We start from the raw sequence: 24,373 nt of genomic DNA on the forward strand, positions 1-24,373 counted from the left end.
AAATAACACTAATATACCTGCCTCAATGACTTCTTCTGCAGCTCGTTTTATAGACCCACCACTCTTTGAGTGAAACTTGCCCCTTTCACCCTAAATTTATGCTCCTAGTTTTTAGTCTCTCCTACCCCAGAAAAAACACTGTTACCATGCACCTATCTATGCGTCTTATCATTTTAAACATTTCTGTACAGTCATCCTCTCATCCTCCTATGTTCCAGGGAATAAAGACCTAGTCTGGCCAACCTTCCCCTATAACTCAATCACCATCCTCAAACCTTTTCTGCACTCTTTCCAGTTGAACCACATCTTTCCTATAAAAGGGTGACCAAAACCACACACACTACCCCAAGTGAGACTTCAACAACAACTTACACAACTGCAACATGATGTCCCAACTCCTATACTCAATGCATTGACTTTCAAAGAGCAACGCCTTTTTCTCCACCCCATCCTCAATGATCACTGTTTTCAACGACCTATGCACTCATCCACCAAAGTCCCTCTGTTTCATGACACGCTCCACTGTACAACCATTTATAGTAAAAGTTCTACGCTGGTTTGACTTTTTTTAAATGCATCACCTCATATTGAAATCCATTTGCTACTCCCCTGCCCACTTCCTTAACTGATCAAGATCTCCTTGCAATCTACAATAACCTTCTTCACCATCAACGTCCTAATTTTGTGTCATCTGAAAACCTAATGATCAAAACTTGTGCATTTGCATCCAAATCATTTATATGGATAATGAATAACAATGGCACACCCCTAATCACCAGCCTCCATTTCTAAAAACAACCATCAATCATCGATATGGATACATACTGGGAGTAGAAAACCAGATATTATTTGTTAGTAGCTGACAAACAAACGGAAGTTTACATAAATTAGAAAAACAAATGTAAAAGATACTTTCATGTGCTTTATATTTAGGTAATCTGCAAATTCTTACAACTTTGAAAACAAGTGGCTTAGAGTTCCAATGAAAAATTACCTGAGGTGTTCCAAGTCGCTCTATCAACGGGACAAGGTGAAGTGGAGCATACTTGGCTTCCAGTCTTTTCATCTTTGTGTCTAACCTCTCACCTTCTGTTGGATTAAAAATTGACAGATGTAACTTGTAATTTTTAAAATTTATTCACAGGAACTGTTAATTTGCTGACAAAATTAGGATTTATTATTCACTCCAACACACTTTTGAATGGCCTGAAAATGAAGTGGTCAGTGAATCAGATAAGTTTTTCAAGACAATCTAGTAGTTTAGCATTATCAACATAAACCTTATGGTCCAGGTTTAACTAAATACGTGAATTAAAAAGTTCTCCAGCTGTCAAAGTAGAAATCAATGATACAGAGCAATAATCCAAAATTGCTGGTCAAGCAACCTAATGACAACATTACTAATAACCCTGGCTAGAATTCCCACCTTCAGATGTTCTCTGGCCAAAGCAGAGGGTTCTTTTTTTTAAAAAATTAAGCCAAAATTAGATCACTGAGTTTCATGTTCTGTGAGTTGATCTAACCTCTCTTTATGCATCTAATTCTATACACCGTACTGTATTTTACTCAATGCAAAATCAGTGGACTTAAATGGAAGTAAAACTTCACCAACAATTCTGCTAATTAAAATTTTCTGTTTAAGAACATTAATTACTCTTTTATCTTTCAATCAAAATTTTTAAAAAATGTATGCAAAAGAAATTAAGCTTCATTCTGAAGATTGAATTGACCTGATAGTTTCAACCACATACTCTTTAAGAATTTCGTTAACCTAAAGACAGCACTGAAACAGTTGATAGATACAGTACTTAGATAGGGTCACAAAGGGAGCTTTTGCCACACTGGCTCTCATAAATCTGAGCATTGAGTATAGGAATTGGGATATTATGTTAAAGTTGTAGAACTCTTTGGTAAAGATAAATTTGGAATATTGTGTGTAGTTCTAATCACCTACCTACAGGAAAGGTATCAGTAAGATTAATACAGAAAAAAAATTACACGGATGTTTCTGGGACTTGAGGATGAGTTACTTAGAAACATAGAAAACTTACAGCATAATACAGGCCCTTTGACCCACAAAGATGTGCCGAACAAGTCCCTACCTTAGAACTACCTAGGCTTTACCTATAGCCCTCTATTTGTCTAAGCTCCATGTAGTCATCCAGGAGTCTCTTAAAAGACCCTATCGTTTTCGCCTCCAGCGCCGCCGCCGGCAGCCCATTCCACACACTCACCACTCTCTGCGTAAAAAACCTACCTCTGACATCTCTTCTGTACCTTCTTCCAAGCACCTTAAAACTATGCCCTCTTGTGCTAGCCGTTTCAGCCCTGGGGAAAAGCCTCTGACTATCCACAAGATCAATGCCTCTGATTATCTTATACACCTCTATCAAGTTAGCTCTCACCCTCTGTCACTCCAAGGAGAAAAGGCCAAGTTCACTCAACCTATTCTCATAAGGCATACTCCCCAATCCAGGCAACATCCTTATAAATCTCCTCTGCACCCTTTCTATAGTTTCCATGTCCTTCCTGTAGTTAGGCAACCAGAACTGAGCACAGTACTTGAAGTGGGGTCTGACCAGGGTCCTATATAACTGCAACATTACCTCTCCGCTCTTACACTCAATCCCACAGTTGATGAAGGCTAATGCACCGTAAGCCTTCTTAAACACAGAGTCAACCTGTATAGCAGCTTTGACTGTCCTATGGACTCGGACCCCAAGATCCCTCTGATCCTCCACACTGCCAAGAGTCTTACCATTAATACTATATTCTGCCGTCATATTTGACCCACCAAAGTGAACAACCTTACACTTATCTGGGTTAAACTCCATCTGCCACCTCTCAGCCCAGTTTTGTATCCTATCAATGTCCCGCTGTAACCTCTGACAGCCCCCCACACTATCCACAACACCCCCAACCTTTGTGTCATCAGCAAATTTAATGACCCATCCCTCCACTTCCTCATCCAGGTCACTTATAAAAATCACAAGGAGTAGGGGTCCCAGAACAGATCCCTGAGGTACACCACTGATCACCGACCTCCATGCAGAATATGACCCGTCTACAACAACTCTTTGCCTTCCGTGGGCAAGCCAGTTCTGGATCTACAAAGCAATGTCCCCTTGGATCCCATGCCTCCTTATAGGGAACGGTTGAATAGGTTAGGACATTTTTTTCCCTGGAGTTTAGGAGAATGAAGGAAGATTTGATAGAGTTGTACAGAATTATAGGGTAAACGTAAGCAGGCATTTTCCTGAGATTGGGTGACATGAGAAATAGAGGTCATGGGTTAAGGGTGAAAGATGACATAGCATATGAGGGGGAACATCTTCACTCAGAGGGTGGTGAGAGTCTGGAACGAACTGCCAGCGGAAGTAGTGGATGCGAGTTTATTTCAGACATTTAAGAGATATTTGGATAAGTACATGGATGGGTGGGGTGTATGGGGTGTCTAGGGAGAGGTAGCACCTCTGGTGGGGGGGGAGGGGGCTGCCGTGCCTTTTTCAGGACAGCTCGTCCACCTTTGGTCCCCTCCTGGCGCTCAGCTCTCACCTGTGGCTCCAAGTAGCTGTAACACACGCAGCGGCCACACCCCGGTAAACCGTCTCGGCAGACTGGCCAAACCAGGTGAGGGTAGCCAACGGGTCTTTGACCCTCGGTGAGGTAGGGCATCTGCCTATCCCAACGTGTGAAGTCTGGCTCTGGCAGATTGAGCGGAGGAGACCGATTAATGGTCCAACGGTCAAGAAGGCAGGCCAGCAGGTGTTGGTGGAGTGCTAAGAGCACGACAAGGCACCTAGACGTCCTGGTCATCCACTGCAAGAGGTGGTGTCCTCTTTACTCTTACCCGGCAGAAGGCAATAGGCAAACCACAGCTGTAATCTGCCATGTACCTGATTTTCTGATTTTCCAATATGTCACAGCGGCGTGGAGGGAAATCGTCCGCCAATTGGAAATTCCAGATGTGACCTACGATGATGACATGGATGGGAGGGGAATGAAGTGCGATGGTTCAGATGTGGGTTAATGGGACTAGGCAAAACAACAGTTTGACACGGACTAGTTGCAATGGAAGGGTTTGTTTTTGTCCTGTGATGCTCTATGAGTCCATAGATTAATTTCAATGTGGTCACTAGTTTACTCCATTGAAAACTCCTTACCAATTTAAGGCTGATTTATACTTGTGCGTACGGGCTACGCCGTAGGCCTGATTTATACTGTTGCGTAGCTCTATGCTGTAATGAGCATGCGTAGTTGTGCCTGCGTCGCTCGGCAATTCATCGCCAAAACACTAGTTGGCGGTGGGGTTTCTATGTCACTGTGTTGAGTTTCTTCGTGAAAGATATGGACAAGGAAATGCATTTCAAATATCTTCGGATGTCGGCAAGTAGGTTTGACGATTTGGTTCATCGTCTCCAACCATTTATTTCACATCAGTGTTCGGACATGGCAGAGAAAAGCAACCGGAAATGCGATGCTACCAAGCGGGCCAATCACAGTTGTTGCGGTCTGTGTCGCCATGACATGTGAGTTACATTTCTGGGGAGATGCACGTCACCCTACAGCATGGGTACGTCGTTCCTACGACGTACATTTGACGCAGAAGTATAAATTGGGCTTTACTCCTTTGAGAACCTCTTACATTTCCTGTTACCAGCAACTAGAATATCTCACTGGACAGTAAGCTATCAGTGCTCTCAGCAAATTACCTTTGATGTAGATTCTTGGCAAAATGTTCTGGAAAGGTGCTGCATGTAGCAGGTCACAGACTTCTTCTAAAGACTAGACAAGACAAGAGACAACAAACATAACAATTCAGAGCTGTTGCAGATAATGAGGGAAATTTGTTTGCATTACATTTAAAAATTACTTGTGAAATGGTTTTAATTGTTGAATTGTTAATTCTTAATTCAATCAGAAGCAGATGTGTGCGATGGATCAATGCATTGTTAGCAGGCTAGGTTTTCCCGTGAATATTGATCAGGGAGAACTGGGAGTCAGGAATAAAATGCAAATGAATGATTCAATATGGAGTCTCAAATAAAAGTTTGAAGTATAGAGCACCTTTAAAAGGAAAAGATTGCAGGGCTGTGGGGTAGAACCAAGTGAACAGTTCCCATAGAGCTGCACATGCACTGAGTTCAATGATGCAGTGTCAGTGGTGGCCTTTTTATAAGCAGTCAGAACTGTAAGTGAAATAAATTATCCTCATTCTGACATTAGAAGGTCTGAAAAGCTACTTGCAAACATGCATAATAAGTGTGAGTACACCATAGCAAATTAAAACTACCAGTTAACCATACTCCTTGTTAGCAACCAAGCAGACAATGAGAAAGTACATCAGATTTTAGTTTTATTTATTTGAAGATGAAGTCTCCCTGCTGTCAGGGGCTTTTATGAACTTGAATGCATCATATATCCTGGAGGAAATAACCTCGTAGTGAAGGGTGGGGCAGAGCACACCATTTAGCATAGTTGCCTCACAGCTTCAGAGATTAATCCTGACGTTGGGTGCCGACTGCAAGGGGTTTGCACACACTCCCATGTCCATCAGGTTCCCCCGCGTCATAAGCAAATGCTAATTCCAAATTTCACGTTAATGTAGATAAGTGACAAAAACAAACAACCAAGAAGTTGATGGGTATGTGGGGCAGAGTAAAGAGCTAGAGTGAAGTAGTGAGGAATGGGGTAATAGGATCCTCGCTGGATTCAATGGACTGAATAGCCTCCTGCCTCATTATATGTACATTAAGTTGTCCTTGTAATACCTGCCGATATTTTATAAACCTAATGGAGTTAATTAAAATGTTCCAACGTGGCCACAATTGTAAAGGATTGAAATGTGATTGCTGTGTAGAACTCTGAGCATGTGCACTAATCCTGGTCCTTCAGAAATGAGCAATTCTACCTACCAGACTCTGCTCGATTAGAAGACAAAAGAGGACCGCATTTCCAACTTCTCGTAAATTCTGGAAGCATACAGTCTTCAGTTCTGCATATTCTACAATATCTTTTAGCTGGTGGTGGAAGAATTCCAGAATTCCTGTTTAGAAACAAAAATTTGAGTCAGAGTCACACAACATAGAAACAAGACCCTTAATCTACTTTGTTCATATTGAAAGTACCCATACACAGTTATCTCATTAACCACCATTTTGCCCATAGCCTATTATGCCCTGGTGATTCAACTGCTCATCCAGATAGTTTTTAAACATTGTGAGAGTATCTGTTTGCATTATCTCCTCAGTTTATGAGATCCAGATTACTGCTCCCTGGGTGAAAAATTTCTTTCTCTCATCCTTCTAAATTTCTTAATCCTCACCTTAAACTTATGTTTAAGGCACTTCTGCCATGGGAAAAAATGTATGACCATTTACCCCTTCTATGCCTCTCATAATACTTTTAAAAATTTATTTCAAGATACAGCACGGTAACAGGCCCATCTGGAAAACAAGCCCCCACCACCCAATCACACCCTGTGACCAATTAATTTACTAACATCTTCGGAATGTGGGAGGAAACCAGAGCACTCAGAGGAAACCAATATGGTCACAGGGAGAACATAAAAAGTCCTTACAGACAACGGCAACATTGCTACTGTGCTGCACTTAATAATGAGCCGAGGATCCAATCTATTGACTCCCAATGCGCCACTCTGCTGCTCAATAGAAAATGTTGGAAACAGGTAGTTGTCAGATTTCAAACCTGTGTGGGGAAACATCAATAGGTTTTGAACCTATTGCTTTAGCCACTCAGATACGACAACCATCTTTCTATCAAGATCCTCCCTTAGCGTCCTCTACAGTCTCCTAATAACTGAAATATTCCACTCCAGGCAACATCCTGGTCAATCCCCTCTGCATCCTCTCCAGCGTAACCACATTCTTCCTGTGGTGTAGCCATAATATTTCAGCAGTGGGGTAACCAACATTTTTTTAAGTTGAACCCAGAATTCCTATACTTATACTCTTCTCTCTGCAAGTATCTTCCTTGCTTTCTTCATGATCCTATTTACCTGTGCTACTTCAGGGATCCTTGGATGTACACCAAGATCCATATGTTTGTCGGTACTCCCTATGGTCTAACCACTCATGGTATATGTTCTATTCATATTAGGATTGAATTCCATCTGACATTGCCCTGCTTAGCATTCTGCAGCCCAAGACTACCAACACCACCACCAACTTTCACAGGGTTCTCAGATCGTATGAGAGGTTTGGGAGGTGGGATATGGTCCAGGTGTAGTGATGGAATCAGGAAGAAGATCAGGTCTGCATGGACTAGATGAGTTGAAGGGCCTGTTTCTGTGTTGTAATACTCTATGATGGTTATCATCTTGTGTGCAGAGCATAGACAGGGACAACATAACCCATCACACAGTGGTTCCATCAGATAGCAGGTCCGATAGAACAGAGCTTCAGATCAGGTACTGAAATAAAGTTTGACTGTGCCGCAATAAAAGAACAATAAATTTAAACAACTTTGAATGTAATTCTCCTTTCACAAAGAAACAAAGTACATAAAGATGGAAGTTGATTATTCGGGATTGAATGACTTTTCAATCAATGATAAAAACACTTCTGTATGTTGCTTGGATTTCCAGCATTTCCTCTTGTTTTTGACACCAACAAAGAATGCCAGTCGTTCACTTCATTCATTCAAGATTACTCCATTCAATGCAGACTGGCACTTCCATTGTATCCTGGATAATGGACTACCTGACTGGCACACCATGGTTTGTGCAGCTTCAAAGCTGTGTGTCAGACATGGCTAGAAGCAACACTGGGGCCCCACAGAGGACTGTATTGGCTCTTTTCTTGTTTACCCTGTACACATTGGACTTTAGATAAAATACTGAGTCATGTCATCCGCAGAAATTCTCTGATGACTCAGCAAAAGTTGGTGTACAAAGGGAGGACGGGAGAATGCATACAGGGCCCTGGTGGAGGACTTTGTCAAATGGCACAAGCGGAATCATCAGCAGCTCAATATCAGTAAGACAAAGGAGATGGTAAAGGACTTTAGGAAGACTAAGTCGGCACTGTTCCGTTACTATTGATGGTGAAAACGTGGATGTGGTGACTAGGAGTATCTAGGGATGCACCTGGATGACAGACTTGTGTGGAGCACCAGCACAGAGACTGTGTACAAGAATGGCTAAAGTTGCCTTCACCTCCTGAGAAGATTGAGGTCCTTTGAAGTATGCAGGCCTCTCCTTTACATGTTCTACCAGTCTTTTATCGCCAGTACAGTCTTCTATGTAGTGGTGAGCTGAGGCAATGGCATCAACACAGGTGATGCCAACAGGCTCAATAAACTAGTTAGAAAGGCTGGCTCTGTTATAGGAGTGAAACTGGACACACTGGAGGCTATCGTAGAACGAAGGACCCTATGGAAAATCCTGGCAATTCTCGACAATGATTTTCACCCTCTGCGTGCCACCTTGGCTGAACAGAGGAGCACTTTTAGTTATAGACTAAGACAATTGCCCTGCTCCAAAGAGCGCTATATGAGGTCATTCTTATCCTCGGCCGCTAGGCTCTATAATGAGTCAATCTATAGCTGGGGAAGTGATGAACCCCTTCTAGTTGTGGTAACTTACTTTTTATTCTTTCTTACTTTTCTAATACTTGTATATCTGTGCACTTGTAATGCTACTGTGATACTGTAATTTCCTTTGGAATCAATAAAGTATCTATCTGTTTGATGTCATTTCCAGTACACAAGTGTAAAGGAGAATGAAATAATTGCTACTCCAGGTCTGATGCAGAACAAAAATACATAGTAAGATAAAGATCACAATAATAGTAATAAAAAATAGCTTATACACAAAGATTGAAGTGTATGTCCATAAAATGATGCTAGGCACAGGAGTGCTTGTATATAAATGATAGTCATAGTCATACTTTATTGATCCCAGGGGGAAATTGGTTTTCGTTACAGTTGCACCATAAATAATAAATAGTAATAGAACCATAAATAGTTAAATAGTAATATGTAAATTATGCCAGTAAATTATGAAATAAGTCCAGGACCAGCCTATTGGCTCAGGGTGTCTGACCCTCCAAAGGACGAGTTGTAAAGTTTGATGGCCACAGGCAGGAATGACTTCCTATGACGCTCTGTGTTGAATCTCGGTGGAATGAGTCTCTGGCTGAATGTACTCCTGTACCCACCCAGTACATTATGTAGTGGATGGGAGACATTGTCCAAGATGGCATGCAAATTGGACAGCATCCTCTTTTCAGACACCACCATGAGACAGTCCAGTTCCATCCCCACAACATCACTGGCCTTACGAATGAGTTTGTTGATTCTGTTGGTGTCTGCTACCCTCAGCCTGCTGCCCCAGCACACAACAGCAAACATGATAGCACTGGCCACCACAGACTCATAGAACATCCTCAGCATCGTCTGGCAGATGTTAAAGGACCTCAGTCTCCTCAGAAAGTAGAGGCATTAGTGAGCTTTCTTGACTGTGAAGGATGTGTTCTAGGATCATGAGAGATTGTGCAAAATGTGCATGTCCAGGAGCTTGAAACTGCTCGCAGCTCCCATTGCTGTGCCACTGATGTAAAGCGGGTGTGGATGGTGCCAGTTCTCCTGAAGTCAATAACTACCTCCTTTGACCTGCTGACATTGAGGAAGAGGTTATTCGTCTGGCACCAGGTCCTGAGCCTTTTCACCTTCTTTCTGTAGGTCATCTCAGTGTTACTGGCGATGAGCCTCACCACTGTCGTGTCATTGACAAACTTGACAATGTCATTACTCTGTGCAATGTGTAATCATGTGTGAGCAGAGTGTACAGCAATGGGCTCAGAAAATACCCTTGCGAGGGCACTCGTATTGAGGATGATGGGGAGGGGAAAGTGGTTGTGCATCCTGACTATCTGAGGTTTGTTGGTTAGAAAGTCCAACAATCAGTGAGTTGTTTGTTTTTGTTGGTCTCCCCTCTCACTGTTAAAGGGGGATACCTCTCTATCCCTTTATTTGGGAGAGAGTGAACTTGTGGTATGTTGAATTGTCGGGTGAACGACCAGATCATGGGCTTTGCTATTGCATGCTTGGTGGAGGGTGCTGATGCTTTTTTTTGGCCTTTTCTTCTTGGAGCAATGGAGGATGAGAGGTGACCTGATAGAGGTGTATAAGATGATGAGAGGCACTGATCATGTGGATAGCCAGAGGCTTTCTTCCATGGCTGAAATGGCTAACATGAGACGGCATATTTTAAAGTGCTTCGAAGTAGGTACAAAGGGGGTTGCCAGAGGTAAGTTTTTCACACAGAGTAGTGGGTGTGTAGAAAGCACTGCCAAGGACAGTGGTAGAGACGGATACAATAGGGTCTTTTGAGAGACTCTTAGATAGGCACATGGAGCTTAGAAAAATAGAGGGCTATGGAGTAGGGAAACTCTAGGCAGCTGCTAGAGTAGGTTACATGGTTAGCACAACATTGTGGGTCGAAGGGCCTGTAATGTGCTGAAGGTTTCTATGTATGTGGGGGAGGGGGGAGTAGGGGGGTGTTTTGGGGTTCTAATGATTTTACTGTCACTTATTCTTTGGAGGGACTCTTCTGTTCTTGTGGATATCTGCGCAGAACAAGAATTTCAGGTTGTATATTATTTACATTCTCTGATATCAAATGGAACTATTGAATATTGAACTACTGAACAATGATACATTTAGACTGAGGAGTAGGAGTTTGTTCACCAAGGTCTGTGGGATAATAGCGGTGATAACCTAGAAACAGCGTTCTGACACGTGTCCTTGTTTTCTAGGTGTGTGCATGACAGAGTGCTAAGCATATTGATGAGTATCCAATGTGACAAGAATGGAGCTTATCACTTTATGGAGTTATTATAACTATTAACTCTATTGTAGCTAACATTAATAGAAATAATTCTCAAGTTATATTGAGCTATAACAGAACAATCTTATGTTAAATAGGGCTAGGATTTTGTCACAGAAAATTTGGTCTCAAATCAGGCAGTGAATAAATGATCAAAATAAGGGAGTTAGAATTTTATTGGTAGACTTATGTACATGACTGAAAAAATAGTTGTATTAATTTACAATTCAATTAATTGAACTTGCACCCTATTAAAAACAAAATTTAGGGAATTAGGAATGCAATAATTCATTCTTAACCCTAACCAATACTTGCAATGTTAATGACAAAGGCTACAACTATCCTCAGAGGAATGTAGCTGGGCTAGTTCAAAATATGCATTATTTTTACCAAATGGAGCTCACGGACAATCACAAGTGAATAGCATAGGTACACTGAAGGGGAAGATGGACGTGCATATGCGGATGAAGAGAACAGAGGTTGCACTAATAGCTTTAGTGATGGAAAATGGAGGCTTGGATGGAGCATCAGTGCTGGTATGAACTGGTTACGCCAAATCTTCTGTTTCTGTGTAGTGTAGCTTTCTGCAATGCTATATATTATGCATTAGCATTGAGTTTTTTCAATCATTACCTTGCTCAGTTACTAAACTTGCCCAGTAACAAAATAGTGAGTGGAAACATACTCATTTCCTTGGAAAAAGAACTGGAAGCACCAGTTACTATTACTGAATATCACCGGAAGGTCTCAGAAGCCAGCTGCAGGAATCAGTGCTAGTAATCTGAAAGCAAGCCGGCAGCACAAATTAATTCCCCTAACCACAGTACTGTATTCTGCCTTAACTCACTGCATCATTTGGCTAGTCAAGTAAATCATCTGGTCCACATTCAAGCTCAGCACAATTTCCCACAAGTAATTTGTTTGGCTATTTGACTGTTGTCCGATCTGCAGCATTGCATATTGGCAGCCTTTTCTGTTTCATTTCAGATTTCCAGCATCTTTCAGCATTATAGCATGTAGGGGAAATTGGAAAGACTCATGAGGGAGAAGATTATGCTATGAGTTACACTATAAAAGTTGGGAGGATGCTTTAATAAAGCATGACCACCACCTTGGACTTGTTTAACCAAATAGCCTGCTCATCACCATGTATTCCCAAAGAATCTACTTCAAGGGAAGAGAATTAAGAAACTGATCTACTAATTTTATTTAATAAGGAACAACAGGTGTTTATCTTCCATGTTGCACAACTTAATCTTTAGTAACAGATATTTCTCTATGAATTTAGAGAGTCTATTAGTATTACTAACCTGGGGAGCCATATTCATGTCTGGGTAAACGGCAGATTTTAGGCATCACTTCCATTAAAGTCTTTACATACTGCAAAATGGTTCCTTGCAGCTGAAATTAAGAATACAAAAACAACAATGATTCACCAGTGTCACAGCATTTTATAATTAAACATGTGTTTCCAATGGGCCTTGGCTACCAGCCAAAAAAGCTCAACACTCTAAAACAGCTACATTTTGTACTGTATTTCTCAATCTGCGCACAGAATTTTGAGTCCTGGTGTCAACTTTCAGATACAAACATTTTCTTTGCCACACCATTCTAGAAACATAGAAAATAGGTGCAGGAGTAGGCCATTCGGCCCTTCGAGCCTGCACCGCCATTCAGTATGATCATGGCTGATCATCCAGCTCAGATCATTCTCTCAGCACCTTGCTAATACATGGTCTTGAGGCTGTCACACAGGCTATCAAAAAATTATAAATGTAATATTAGAAATGTCAGAATTGTTTTAAACATGATGTGAAGATATCACATTTGTCCTGACAAACTGCACTTCTGCAAAAATCATATTGACAGTTCACACTCAACTACTCTATTTTCAATGTATTATCATACCAATATCTCAAAACAGAACTTGCTGTATCTAAATCAACATACAAATTTTCTAACTAAAATAAATACAGAAATTGTCAAAAACAAACTCTGGGATGATGTACCAGTACCATCATAAATGTTACAACACAGAAGATCAGATATTTTATACAGCATTTCTTCCTCTTTAGAATTTTACCTATATCAAAATGATGCGCAATTCAGCAAATTTCACACTGAAAGCCAATACTCACCACTGGGTAATTTGCAGCTGTATTTGATATTTAGGTTTGTAAAATGTTACGCAGCCAGTTAGCCCTTTCCCCCTAATCCAATATCATTGTTCTGATTCAAACTTTTACTATAATTTAGAAATATATGAACTCTCAAAATAAATTTTTTTTAATTGCTAGATTTTGGTCTGTTGTTGCATTTGGATAATAGTCTACCCACTCTTTGCAACCTGGGAAAACAATCTTATGGTTCTTGACAAAAACAAAATAAACAGGCCTCAACTGACAAAGCATATGGTAGCAAAACACCAGTGATCTAGGTTCAATTCTGCCGCTGACCGTAATGAGTTTGTGTTCTGCCTGTGACCATGGGGGTTTCTTCCGGGTGCTCCAGTTTCCTCCCACATTCCAAAGACGTATGGGTTAAGGTTAGTAAGTTGTGGGAATGCTATCGAAACACCCTGGTTTCCTTGACTGCATAAATCTAGGGATGACAACTTCCAACCCTGCCAAACTCGTGACATTGAGGCGCGTTCAATCCCACCCCAAACCCCGGTGTCTGTGGATGCTGTGTCATTTGCTACCCCGTTACAAATTAATGCCACGGAATAACAGGCAGTACACTGCATAAGATTAAAAGAATTATATTTATGAACCTTAACTAAAGGTAAAGAATAACAAAAAGGGCCCATCCTAATTAAACAGTCAAATGCGCACAAGCTGGATCTCATCTTGAACTTCTCTGTCACTCACGCGCTGGGCCCTCGGTCAATGTGAAAGCAGACACTACATTCCGACCGCTGCTTGCAATCCATCTCAAACAAACAGATCTCCAACTGGATTGTATGCTACGACCGGTTCTCCCCAGTGTCCTCTCTCTTCATCCCCTCTCGAACAAAAGCCACAAGCCCAACCTTAGTGTCCCTCACCAGAAAAACCTCCTCTTAATCTGACCATCCTAATTGGATGGCACACATTTCTCCTCATTCTCATCTTCAACAGTAACCCAAACGAGTATGAAAACAGAACAGACTGCTCTTATAGAACTGCCAAAATGAAATACATACAGCACAACAGTAAAAATATGAACCAGGGCATTACACTATATTGGTGCCGGAAGTACAGCGACAATTGCAGTCTGTCCCCAGCACATCCCCGGACTGTATTGGTTGCTGACATAAATGACAAATTTCACTGTTTCGGCGCACATGTGACAAATAAATCTAATTTTTAAAAAAATTTGTACACTATTTTGCAAACTTTCTTTCAGTTTACAGATACAAGCAACAAATTTTCAAAAGTAACAGTTAAATAGCTGTCCAAAAGGCAAATATATGAAAGATACCTACCAGGCTCTTAACAACTTTCAGCAGTTCTTCCATTACCACGGCAATTCCCTGGTAGCCTAGGAGCTTGCAAATTGCTCGAAAATGAGGAGGACCCACAAAATTTTTGTAGTTGCTGTAAATGGTATTGTACGCCAAGTTCAGTGCCTATAAACGAAGCAATGAAAATAGTTATATGGAGATTTATTATGACCGAAGTAAAATATAAGCTCCTTTGTCATGCAAATAAACTATAGCTGTTAATTTTCACAGTATCTGGAATTCGGAAGGTGGAATTCCTTTTCATCTTACACGATCTCCCAAAAATATTTTCTATTCAATGTACTTCTGTTAATAACAGCAAACATGTGCATTCTAACAATTGAATGCAAGGTGCCATTGTGGATGACGTGTTGGTTTTTAATAATACTGATTTAAACTGCACCAAGGGAACAAACAAATTAATGTCGTCTACGAGTCAATGGAAAATTAGTTGAGGAAGTGTTAACAAAATTCACAGCACCAGACAGCCCAAAATATGTTTCAATAGCAACCTCTGCCTGGGAGACCAGAATGGCTGCCATGGAAATTACATTTTCAAGCTTTCCCAGAGTTCAGTGGTGGAATCTAGGGTGTTCAAGTCAAAAACGGATTAATTCAAACTAACTTCAAAGACTGCAATACATGATTTAGAAAGTGACACTGAGGTGCTGCGTTCAAGGAATGGTAAGATGCTGGATATAACTTCTGTAAGATGAAACAATAAATCATGTCTTTGTTAGCTTAGTGCATTCAAAACAGTCTGCTCAAAGATCAAGCTAAATCTAAACTGGGGCAATGATCAATAGATCTTTCAATTTCAGAAAATGTAATCGTCCAGAGAATGACTGTACTGAATTGCAGAAACTTTTAAGATTAAACAAATTCGCATCTAGTCTGTCATATCATTGAATATGATACGGCAAACCAGACAGAAAAGTGGTAGAGTGATTAGACAGATGAGCAGTTTCCAATAAAATGCCTACAGAATGTAAGTGGTCAGAGAGAGGGATCCTGGTGGAAGATTTTTAAAGATAGGAGAAAGAGTTTATGTGAGGAATAGCTCTCCAACTAAGCTAGAAAGGTGCAAGAGAAAAATATACATATTAGTTAAACTAAATAGTATATCCAATCCTGCCTCTCCACAGTCTTATCTTGAGGTCTTGGAGTTTCACCGTCTGAGTACAACTGCAGACTGCTAGGTACCATGCACAAACGTGACTGTGTGGCAAATAATTCATTAACCACACATTTGCTTAGTGATTATGTGGTGAATGGAGACTAAGTCATGGAAGACAGTGAGATGCTGCAAGCCACAGGCCAATTATTTACAAGGCAGGGAAAAACAATGTGCTGAAAATACACAACAGGTTAGTCTGCTTTCTCTGGAGAGAGGAAGTGTTAGATCCACAAATCGTCCTCAAAACTGGAGGTGAAAAAAAATGTGCATTTTAAGTTGCTGTGTGGAGGTGGGCTAGAGAGAAAAAATGCTTCATGCATCTGAACCAAATCGACAAGATTTTATGAAAAGAAAACCATGTTTGACAAACTTACTGGAAGTTATAGCAAGCAGATGTGAAATAAAGGAACATGTGGATATAGTCTATTTGGATTTCCATATGGCATTCAACGTGCCACATTGCTAGAGCATAAGAGCTCACAGCACTGAGGAAATATATGTTAACATGAAGACTGGTTACCATACTGGGGAAAAAAGAGTTGGAAGCTGCTGATTTTAAATTGTGAGGTTATGTACTTTGATTGGAGGAATCAAAAAGCAGACTATTATCAAAATGGAGAGAAATCCAGTGTGCTGGAACATAAAACACAAAACATTAGTACGTGGGTGCATCAAGTATTGTAAGGCAAATGGCACATTTGCTTTCAATGCTATAGAGTTGGGGTTTTCAGAGACAAATATTATAAGGGTTAGGGAGTAAGGCTGTACCAGCAGTACCAGATACAGACTTAGTCCCCTTATTTAAAGATAGATATACTACCATTGGAAGCAGTTTAGAAGTGATTCACTAGATTAATTTCTGAGATGAAGTGCTGATCCTTCACAGACAGCTCAAAGAGTATTCTTTGAAGAATGAGAAGTAAACCTTATTGAAAAACAAGTAATTTTAAGGGGGCATAATAAGGCAGATGGAGATATTTTCACTACTGGGACTCAAACACAAGGATAAAATAGAAAGCAATAATTTAAAACTGGGGTACTTGGGAATTTCTTCTCATGGAGGGTGGAGAATCCATGGAATTCTCAACCCCAGAAGATAAGTCACTGTTTAAAGATGAGATAGATATATTCTTGAAGTAGGGTATTGAAAGTTACCTGAAACTGACAAGAGAAGCAGCTTAGCTTTGATCACACTGACTGGCAATGCAGACTTAAAGGCCCCACTCTGTTCCTACTTACTTGTCAGCATTATTGTGAGAGAAAATAAAGGGAATGTCTGTGATAGAGTGAAGACCAAGGTTGTCCACGTGACACAATACTTTCTACACCATCTAGTTAGACGAATGGTAGCAGTTACAGAGAAATTAAAAACACAAGAGCATGATGAAATCGTGTAAGTGAAGAGATGCTGGAAACTGAAACAAAATACAGGAAATGCACAAAGACGACAAGAAGAAACAGTGCAGAGGTGATTTACGAGGACGCTGACAGCACTGGAGGGACTGAATCGTGGCGAGAAGCTAAGCAGGTTACAGCTTTATTAGGAGAATGAGGGGTGATCTTATAGAGGTGTATAATATTATGAGGGGCACACATTGGGTGAATGTGCAGTCTTTTCCCCAGAGTTGAGGAATCAAGAATTAGAGGACATAGGTCAAAGCCGAGAGAAACCTGAGAGGCAATGTTTCTTCCCCCAGAGAAAAGTCAGTATTCAGAACGAACTGCTAGAGAAACTGGTCGAGACAGGTACCTTAATAACATTTACAATGCACTTGAGTAGTTCTATGGATAAGAAAGGTTTAGTGTAGGGGTTTCCAACCTGCTTTATGTCATGGACCAATACCATTAAATAAGGGATCCATGGACCCCAGGTTGTGAACCCCTGGTTTAGCTGGATATGGGCCAAAAGCAGGCAAAGGGGACTAGCTTAAATGAGTATCTAGATGGCATGGACCAGTTGGGCCTGTTTTTGTGCTGTATGGATCTAATAAAAATAGGAAAGGTTGTCAGCTGAAATTATTGAGTTCAATATTAAATTCTGAAGACTGTAACATGCTGAGATAAAACATGTTTTTTTGTTTTTAGCTTACATTAGGCCTGCAAAGACAAACAGGGCAGGCTTAGAGCAGGATGGAGAACTAACAACTAGAAACTCTGGGTTATTTTTATGGATTGAAGGTAATTGTTCTGCAAAGCAGTCAGCTGGTCTATACTTGGTTTCTTTGTCGTACAAGAGACCACATTGTGACAACCAAATACCTAATGCAAGACTGGAAGAAGTGCAAGTGAATTTGTTTATTTATCTGTATGGATTGTGTCCCCCGGATGACAGCAATGAACAAAGTTAAAAAGTACGTGTACATTCTCTGTAGCTGTACGGGAAAATTGTGTGAAAAGAGGTGTGGCTGGAGATGGAAAACTTAATCAGAGTCACAATGGGACTAGCCTCTATGGAATGATGAAATGAAATAGGATGCAAGAATATGCTCAAAGATGGGATAACTTCAAATACTCTCAGCAGCTTTGATAAGATTCCAGCGAAGGATGATTGCATTTCTTACTTTAATGGCTAGAAGGTCCATTTTGTTGAATTGGAAAGAGATTAACCCTCCTAAGGTATTTCATTGGTTTTCACAAACTATGGTGTGTTTGAATTTGGAGAAAATTAGAAGTGCAGTTTATGACCCTTCCATTAAGTTTGAAAAAACTTGGAGGCCATTCATTCAGCATTTTCATTTGATGCAATTTGATCATTTCCAAACTTGTTTTATCTCTCTGTACTGTTGTTGGAGGGGAATGGAGTCGTCGACACTAAGGTTTTCTTCTTTTCCATTTTTAAGTTGTTAGTTTTGCCCAAGTCTTTTAGTTTAGTTGATTAATTTTGTTTTTCTTTGGGGATGGGTTTTTTTTTTGTTTTTTTTCTTTTTCGTGTTTTTTTCCAGTTTTTTTTTATTTGTATTATCCATCGTCAGTTCTACATGTTTGGGAGCTTAGTTAACTTACCCTATTTGATTTTACAATTACTTTTCTTAAGTGTAAAATATATCTCCTACTATTTGTATTATTATTATGTTTTGTTTCTATATTTCGAAATTAATAAAAAGATTGAAAAAGAAAGAAAGATTCCAGCACCAGATGCATTTTCTTTTCCCTGCATTCCAAACAGCCCACTGTTTTACGTTACCTGGTCACAGTTCTATTTCCACCTATATTCACAACACATGCCCATGCAGCTGCAAGAGATACAAAAGCTGTCTGTTCTCTTCCCTCCCATCCTACCTCCATCTTTGCAACTTATTTTCTCCGGTTTCCATTTCTGATTAAGGGTCTTTGAAAGGAAGTATTAACTTTTCCCCCCTTGAAAACTGTTTTATGCTAGACTTCCAGCATCTGCAGATTTTTGAGTTTCAAGTGTTATTTAAGTAGTTTATAGAAGAACAAAGGGATAGTGCAAGGCTCAAGGCTGGAATTCACACATTCAATCACTCTACCTTTCTACTTCCTTTTTCTCTTTTAAAGCCTCCTTAAACCTATGGCTATGACCACGTTTTTAAGTCACCAATTCTCCTTATGTGGCTCAGTGCCAAGCTTTACCTGTTAATGCTTCTGTGAAGTGCCTTTAGATGTTTTGCCATTTTAAATGTGCTACGTCAATCCAGGTTATAGTCAAGTTGGAAACAGCCAGAAATAATGAAAGGAGAAGAAAAAGAAAGACAAAACAAAAATATACCACACTGGAAAACAAAACACAGGCAAGGCAAGAATGAGAATCAGAAAGACAATTAGAGGAGTCTATTTCTTATTCATGCATAGTTTACATTGCAAAATAAAGGGAAGATCTGATAATTCAACAAACTCAGGACTTTTGGTGGTGTTAGTCAGCCAGATTTCCTGGACTCTTAATGTTGCTCCGGTTGCTACCAAACACAACTTTAAATTAGCTTTTTTTTTACAAGATATTACAGAATACTACAGTAAATTTCCAGTGAAATGACTAAATTTCAAAGATGCTGAAGAATTGCAGCTCTGGTGAGATTCAAGGAGCCTAGAAAACATCTGGTGGTGAATTAAGTGACTAACAGTTGGGATTTCAAGATTATTGGAATTTATTTTTACTTTCCTGTGCACCTTTTTATTTTCTCTGAGTACTGCTGCAGTGATCCACTAACAGAAATTTTTTTAAAATGTTCAATTTTCCTGCAAAATGAAGCTCCAGGATTTCATTTAGACTGTTCTTTTGAATATTCAACAATAAGTTGTGATCCTGTCTGGTTTGTTAAGATCCTCAGCAAGATGGAAGAAATTCTCTATTAAATAGAGAAACAACTCTTTAGTAATCCGATTACAACTTGAAAACTTTAATTACAGAAAGAAAACATGTTGCAGATAGTGCTAACCTTGGTTCCATACAAGTACTGTGGATGTGCATTTGGTTGCTTATCTCTCTGAAACTCTTGAGAGAAGGGCAGAACAGTACGCACAAACCTGTGAAATTAAGAATAATGAAAGACATATTTTATTGATTGTAAATATTAATTTTACTTTTATTTTGTTTAGAGATACAGCTCAGTAATAGGGCCTTTCGGCCCAAAGAACCCTCACCACCCAGTTACACCCACATGATCAACTAACCTACTAATCAGTACATTTTTGGAATGTGGGAAGAAACCTGTACAGGGCAGAAGTTCTTCTACAATTAAATACATAGCTGAGTTGACCAGAGATTTCACAAATATGACTCTCAATTTAGCTTAATTGGCTATTGTGATGAGTGGCATAACCAGTAGCATCATTGCCACTGGGTGAGATGAGATGAGCAGAATGGGCAAAGTAGTGATATTGCCACCTACAGGCCACTATAGGAAGTGAAGCACCATTTTCTTTTAGTGGCAAGAGGTTTGGTTAGAAACGGTGCTAATTGTCTTTTCGATCTTCAAGTGCCATGCAAGCTGCAAAAAAACTTCCAAAGTATGGTCATCCTTGCTGCATAGAAATATATTCCTCTTTATTTTCAAACTGTAGGTGCCACAGTAGCACAGCACAAAGCTATTTCAGCTCAGGGTGTCAGAATTTGGAGTTCAATTCCGATGTCATCTACAAGGGGTTCGTACATTCTTCCCCGTGAATGCGTGAGTTTCCTCCAGGTGCTCCAGTTTCCTCCCACAGTCCAAAGACGTACTGGTTAGCAAGTTAATCGGTCATTGTAAATTGTCCAGTGATTGGGCTGTGGTTTAACAGGTGGATTGCTGTGTGGAGCAGCTTGTTGGGCCGGAAGGGCCTGTTCCTCATCGTATCTCTTCATATAACAAAATACAATCGAAAGCCATTGCTACACAAAAGATAACTGAATTGCACCTTCCCCCATTTCTCAAATTTAGTAAACGAACATTGGGCAGAATACCTGAAAATATCGACTGTTCTTTACATGAAGTTCTTTTATTTAATAAAAAAGGAGACCAACTATGGAAACTACAGTACAATTAACATAAAATTTCTTCAGTTAGAATATCAGTATCCATTGCTGAAATCTTAATTCTTCAGCTTAAATATAAATTTCTGTTTAATTAAATTTCTATGAAGCAGCATGTAAATTAAATGGTACTTTATACTTTAAAATGTTACTGTTGATGTTTATAAAATGGTTTGTACACCATCACAGGAAATCAGTTTTCCAGACAAGGTTCATGATTGTACCCTATTTAAATTGGTCAAAAATGGTATGCAGTACAGGCAGTCCTCAAGTTACACAAGCGTTCCATTTCTGATAAATATTCGTAAGCTTATTTCTCTAAACTTGGTGATGCCCATTTTCTATAGCTGCCCATATGATATCGCTCTACATACACTTGTTATAATTCAGTTCACACTACCCATAATTAAATTAATGAAATATATATTGTATCCAGTCATTAATGAGAACCATGAAACATTTCATTATGTTTTATTATTACTAGCTTAAACAAGCTTTGAAGATCTATGAGAGAATTTACATTGTTAGATTTTCATTAAGTCAGGTTATTCATAACCCAGAGGGCGCTGGCGGCGTATAACTTATCTTATCCATAGCAGAATAAGATAGGGACTCAACAGCAAATCATGATGAAGGTATTGAAGACAAAGCCAAAGGGAAAAAAAGCCAATTGTCACAGAGGTTGCGCTGCAATGTTACATTCAAATTTTTAAAAAATTTAAAACAAACCTTTGCGTGGAACCGTTGTAACAGTAGTTTGGAAGGAAATCGTAATTGAGCTCCCAGAAAACATGAAGGGTTATTCTTCCATATGGCGCTGATACATTGTGATTGGCTTCTCTGAACATAGCATCAAAACTGTCCAGGGTTAGGTATTTACCAAGGAGCTTGTGACTCATGCGATTGACTTCCAATAGACCTTCAAGCTCCTAATGAATCAAAATCAGAACAAGGGCTCAATATTATAAATTTGCCATTTGAAGCTTGAGCAATCAACTTGCTTAATGGTTTACTGGGTGAAGGCACTGATCTGTGCATTATATTCACTCGCAGAGTCACAGAATCTTACAGCACTGAAAATACAAGCTACTTGTGCCTGTGCAATCTCTTTGAAAGGCCTGTGAAATTTTGCCAACATGCCACAGTCCTCCCCAGAATTCTGCTTAGTTCTTTTCAAGCACACATCCAATTTTTTTTTTCTCATTTTCCGAGTCAGAGGTTTACTCTGAGTAACTATTCTTGAAAAATCTAATACAGGATTTAATCTAATATTAAAATCCCCTCCACAAATTACTACCCCTTGAGAACTGACCATTAGGTCAAAAATGTGTCTATAAAATGACCATTCACAATCTGGAGGAGCATAAACATTCAGCAATGTTATTTCTGTACCTTCTATTCTTCCTGTGATTTTTACAAACCGTCCTTCTTTGTCTTTAGTCTCTGAAATATGTTCATAATTAAGAGTACTTGATATTAAAGTAGCTACCTCTCTTTTGTGACTCAATTTATATGATGAATAAAATGCATGCTTAAAGCCCATTCTTTTTAATTTTCCATGTTCAGATTGGCTCATATGTGTTTCCTGGAGGAAAGCTATTTGTGCCCTCTCTTTTTTCAATTTAGACATAATCTTATTTCTTTTAATTGGATTCAAAACCCCATTAACATTATAGGAAATTATTTTTACCAATTCAGTTTGCATTTTTCTCTAGTAGAAAAAAAACTCTCCTTTTCTAACCAAACAGTAAGCAATCCCTTCTCAACAGTAAACCATGACATATAACCACACCTTAGACATTTTTGAACGTGAAACATTTGAAAATTTTTCCCGACTTCCCACAGTGAGGCCTGAGCACCGACCCGTCTCAGTTCAGAGGGATAGCCTCTATCTTCACCCTGTGTTGAGAGGGCCCTCAGCAGTTTGAATAATCATAGAGAATTTTCTCCTATTTATGTCTCGACCATATTGCTATCATTCAAGTTATTCCGCCTAGTTTATTCTCAGTTACCAGTTTTCATTTTACCTTCAAGTCCGATTTACTCTTTTCAGTCATTTCTCTTAATTAATCTGTTTTCTCTGTACATTCGTGTCTGAACATTTGCAGCTTTTCCTTGTAGTTTGACACTCTGCTTCGTGTGGAGCGTCCTCGCCCCACTAACTGCCACGACTTCTGCCGAATCCTCTCCAGTAGCGACTCCGGTTGGGTGATAACTTTAATAGGTAGTCCCCGGTCCGCCAGGTCCAACGTTGCCTCCTCCACCGTAGCGTAAGTTTTTGTCCCTTCATCGTAAAAGACTCTCAGCCGAGCTGGATACAGGGTCTGGAATCTGATGTTGTTTTCCTTCAGGACTCTCCGTGTTTCCGTATATTCCTTCCGTCTGGCAAGAATCCCCGGTGCGTAGCCGTGGTCTAAACTGATTTTACAGTTGTTCCACATGAAGCCTTTATTTTGCCATGCTCTTTTAAGCACCTCTTCCTTCGTTCTGTAACTGAGAAATCTGACCAGAATCGAACTGGGCTGGGCGCCTGCCGGGGGCTGTGGTGCCAACGCGCGGTGAGCCCTTTCTATCTGTAGGTCTTTTGCGGCCGGTATGTCAAGGTTCTCGCTAAGTAGCTTCTCCACGAAGGGAATCATCAATCCGGGTTTACCTTCAGTTCCTTCGGGAACTCCGTAGATCCTCACATTTTCCCTTCTTGAGCGGCCTTCTTGATCTATTAGTTTCCACTGGAGCTGGTCTTGCAGCTTCAGCATTTCTGCTATCACTTCCTCAGCGTTTTGTAGCTTCTCTTCAATTCCAACAATCCTCGCTTCAGCTTCATCTATCCGCGAGTTAGTTTTCACTATTTCTCCTTTAATATCTTCCAGCTGTTTGCCGTTATCTTGTCGGAACTTGCGAATCTCTCCAAGAATCAAAGACAGAGTCACCGATTCCCCCTCATTATCTCCATCCTGGCTTGCCGTGGGGGAGCTAGACCCGTCGCCTTGCTGCGTCTCTTTATGTTTATCAGCCTTCGGAGTGGACTTTTTAATCTTGTTCTTAGACATCATCCTTGCCCCTTTTATTAATATAGTTATGCAATATTAAGTATTTGTCTAAATTCGATTTTGGGGCAGTTTACCTTCTTTTTTGTCGAGAGACCTTTTCCTTACGCCGCCATTCCCTTGATGACCCGGAAGTCACCCACATCCAATTTTCATCAAGTTTAATGAAATCTGCTTTCCACATTTTTTTTGTAGATTAAAAAAAATCTGAATTCACCTACAGCAACTTGTTCAACCCCGAAGTACATGATTCTTATTATTTCATACCAATAAAGTTCCAATTTTCAGGATTATGCTGGAATGGCTACCTGATCGAAAACTCAGGGAGACAGCTTGAAGAATTCCT

At 40.0% G+C, this 24,373-nt stretch overlaps 1 protein-coding gene across 2 annotated transcripts in view; it reads right to left on the reverse strand.

The window, feature by feature from the left end:
- The window catches only part of cyfip1 (cytoplasmic FMR1 interacting protein 1), a 155,384-nt gene that overhangs the window by 15,683 nt on the left and 115,328 nt on the right, over positions 1–24,373 (reverse strand). For both annotated transcript variants that reach the window (XM_063054534.1, XM_063054535.1), the window contains exons 23-29: positions 21,710–21,909; positions 19,908–19,995; positions 14,316–14,459; positions 12,160–12,250; positions 5,916–6,046; positions 4,713–4,785; positions 995–1,089 (exon numbers count right to left, since the gene is read on the reverse strand). In XM_063054534.1, coding sequence (XP_062910604.1) covers positions 995–1,089; positions 4,713–4,785; positions 5,916–6,046; positions 12,160–12,250; positions 14,316–14,459; positions 19,908–19,995; positions 21,710–21,909 — 822 coding nt within the window. The remainder of the gene's footprint in view (positions 1–994; positions 1,090–4,712; positions 4,786–5,915; positions 6,047–12,159; positions 12,251–14,315; positions 14,460–19,907; positions 19,996–21,709; positions 21,910–24,373) is intronic.

This window comes from Mobula hypostoma, chromosome 7 (genome assembly GCF_963921235.1).
Source record: "Mobula hypostoma chromosome 7, sMobHyp1.1, whole genome shotgun sequence".
In the NCBI taxonomy this organism is placed as follows: Eukaryota; Metazoa; Chordata; class Chondrichthyes; order Myliobatiformes; family Myliobatidae; genus Mobula; species Mobula hypostoma.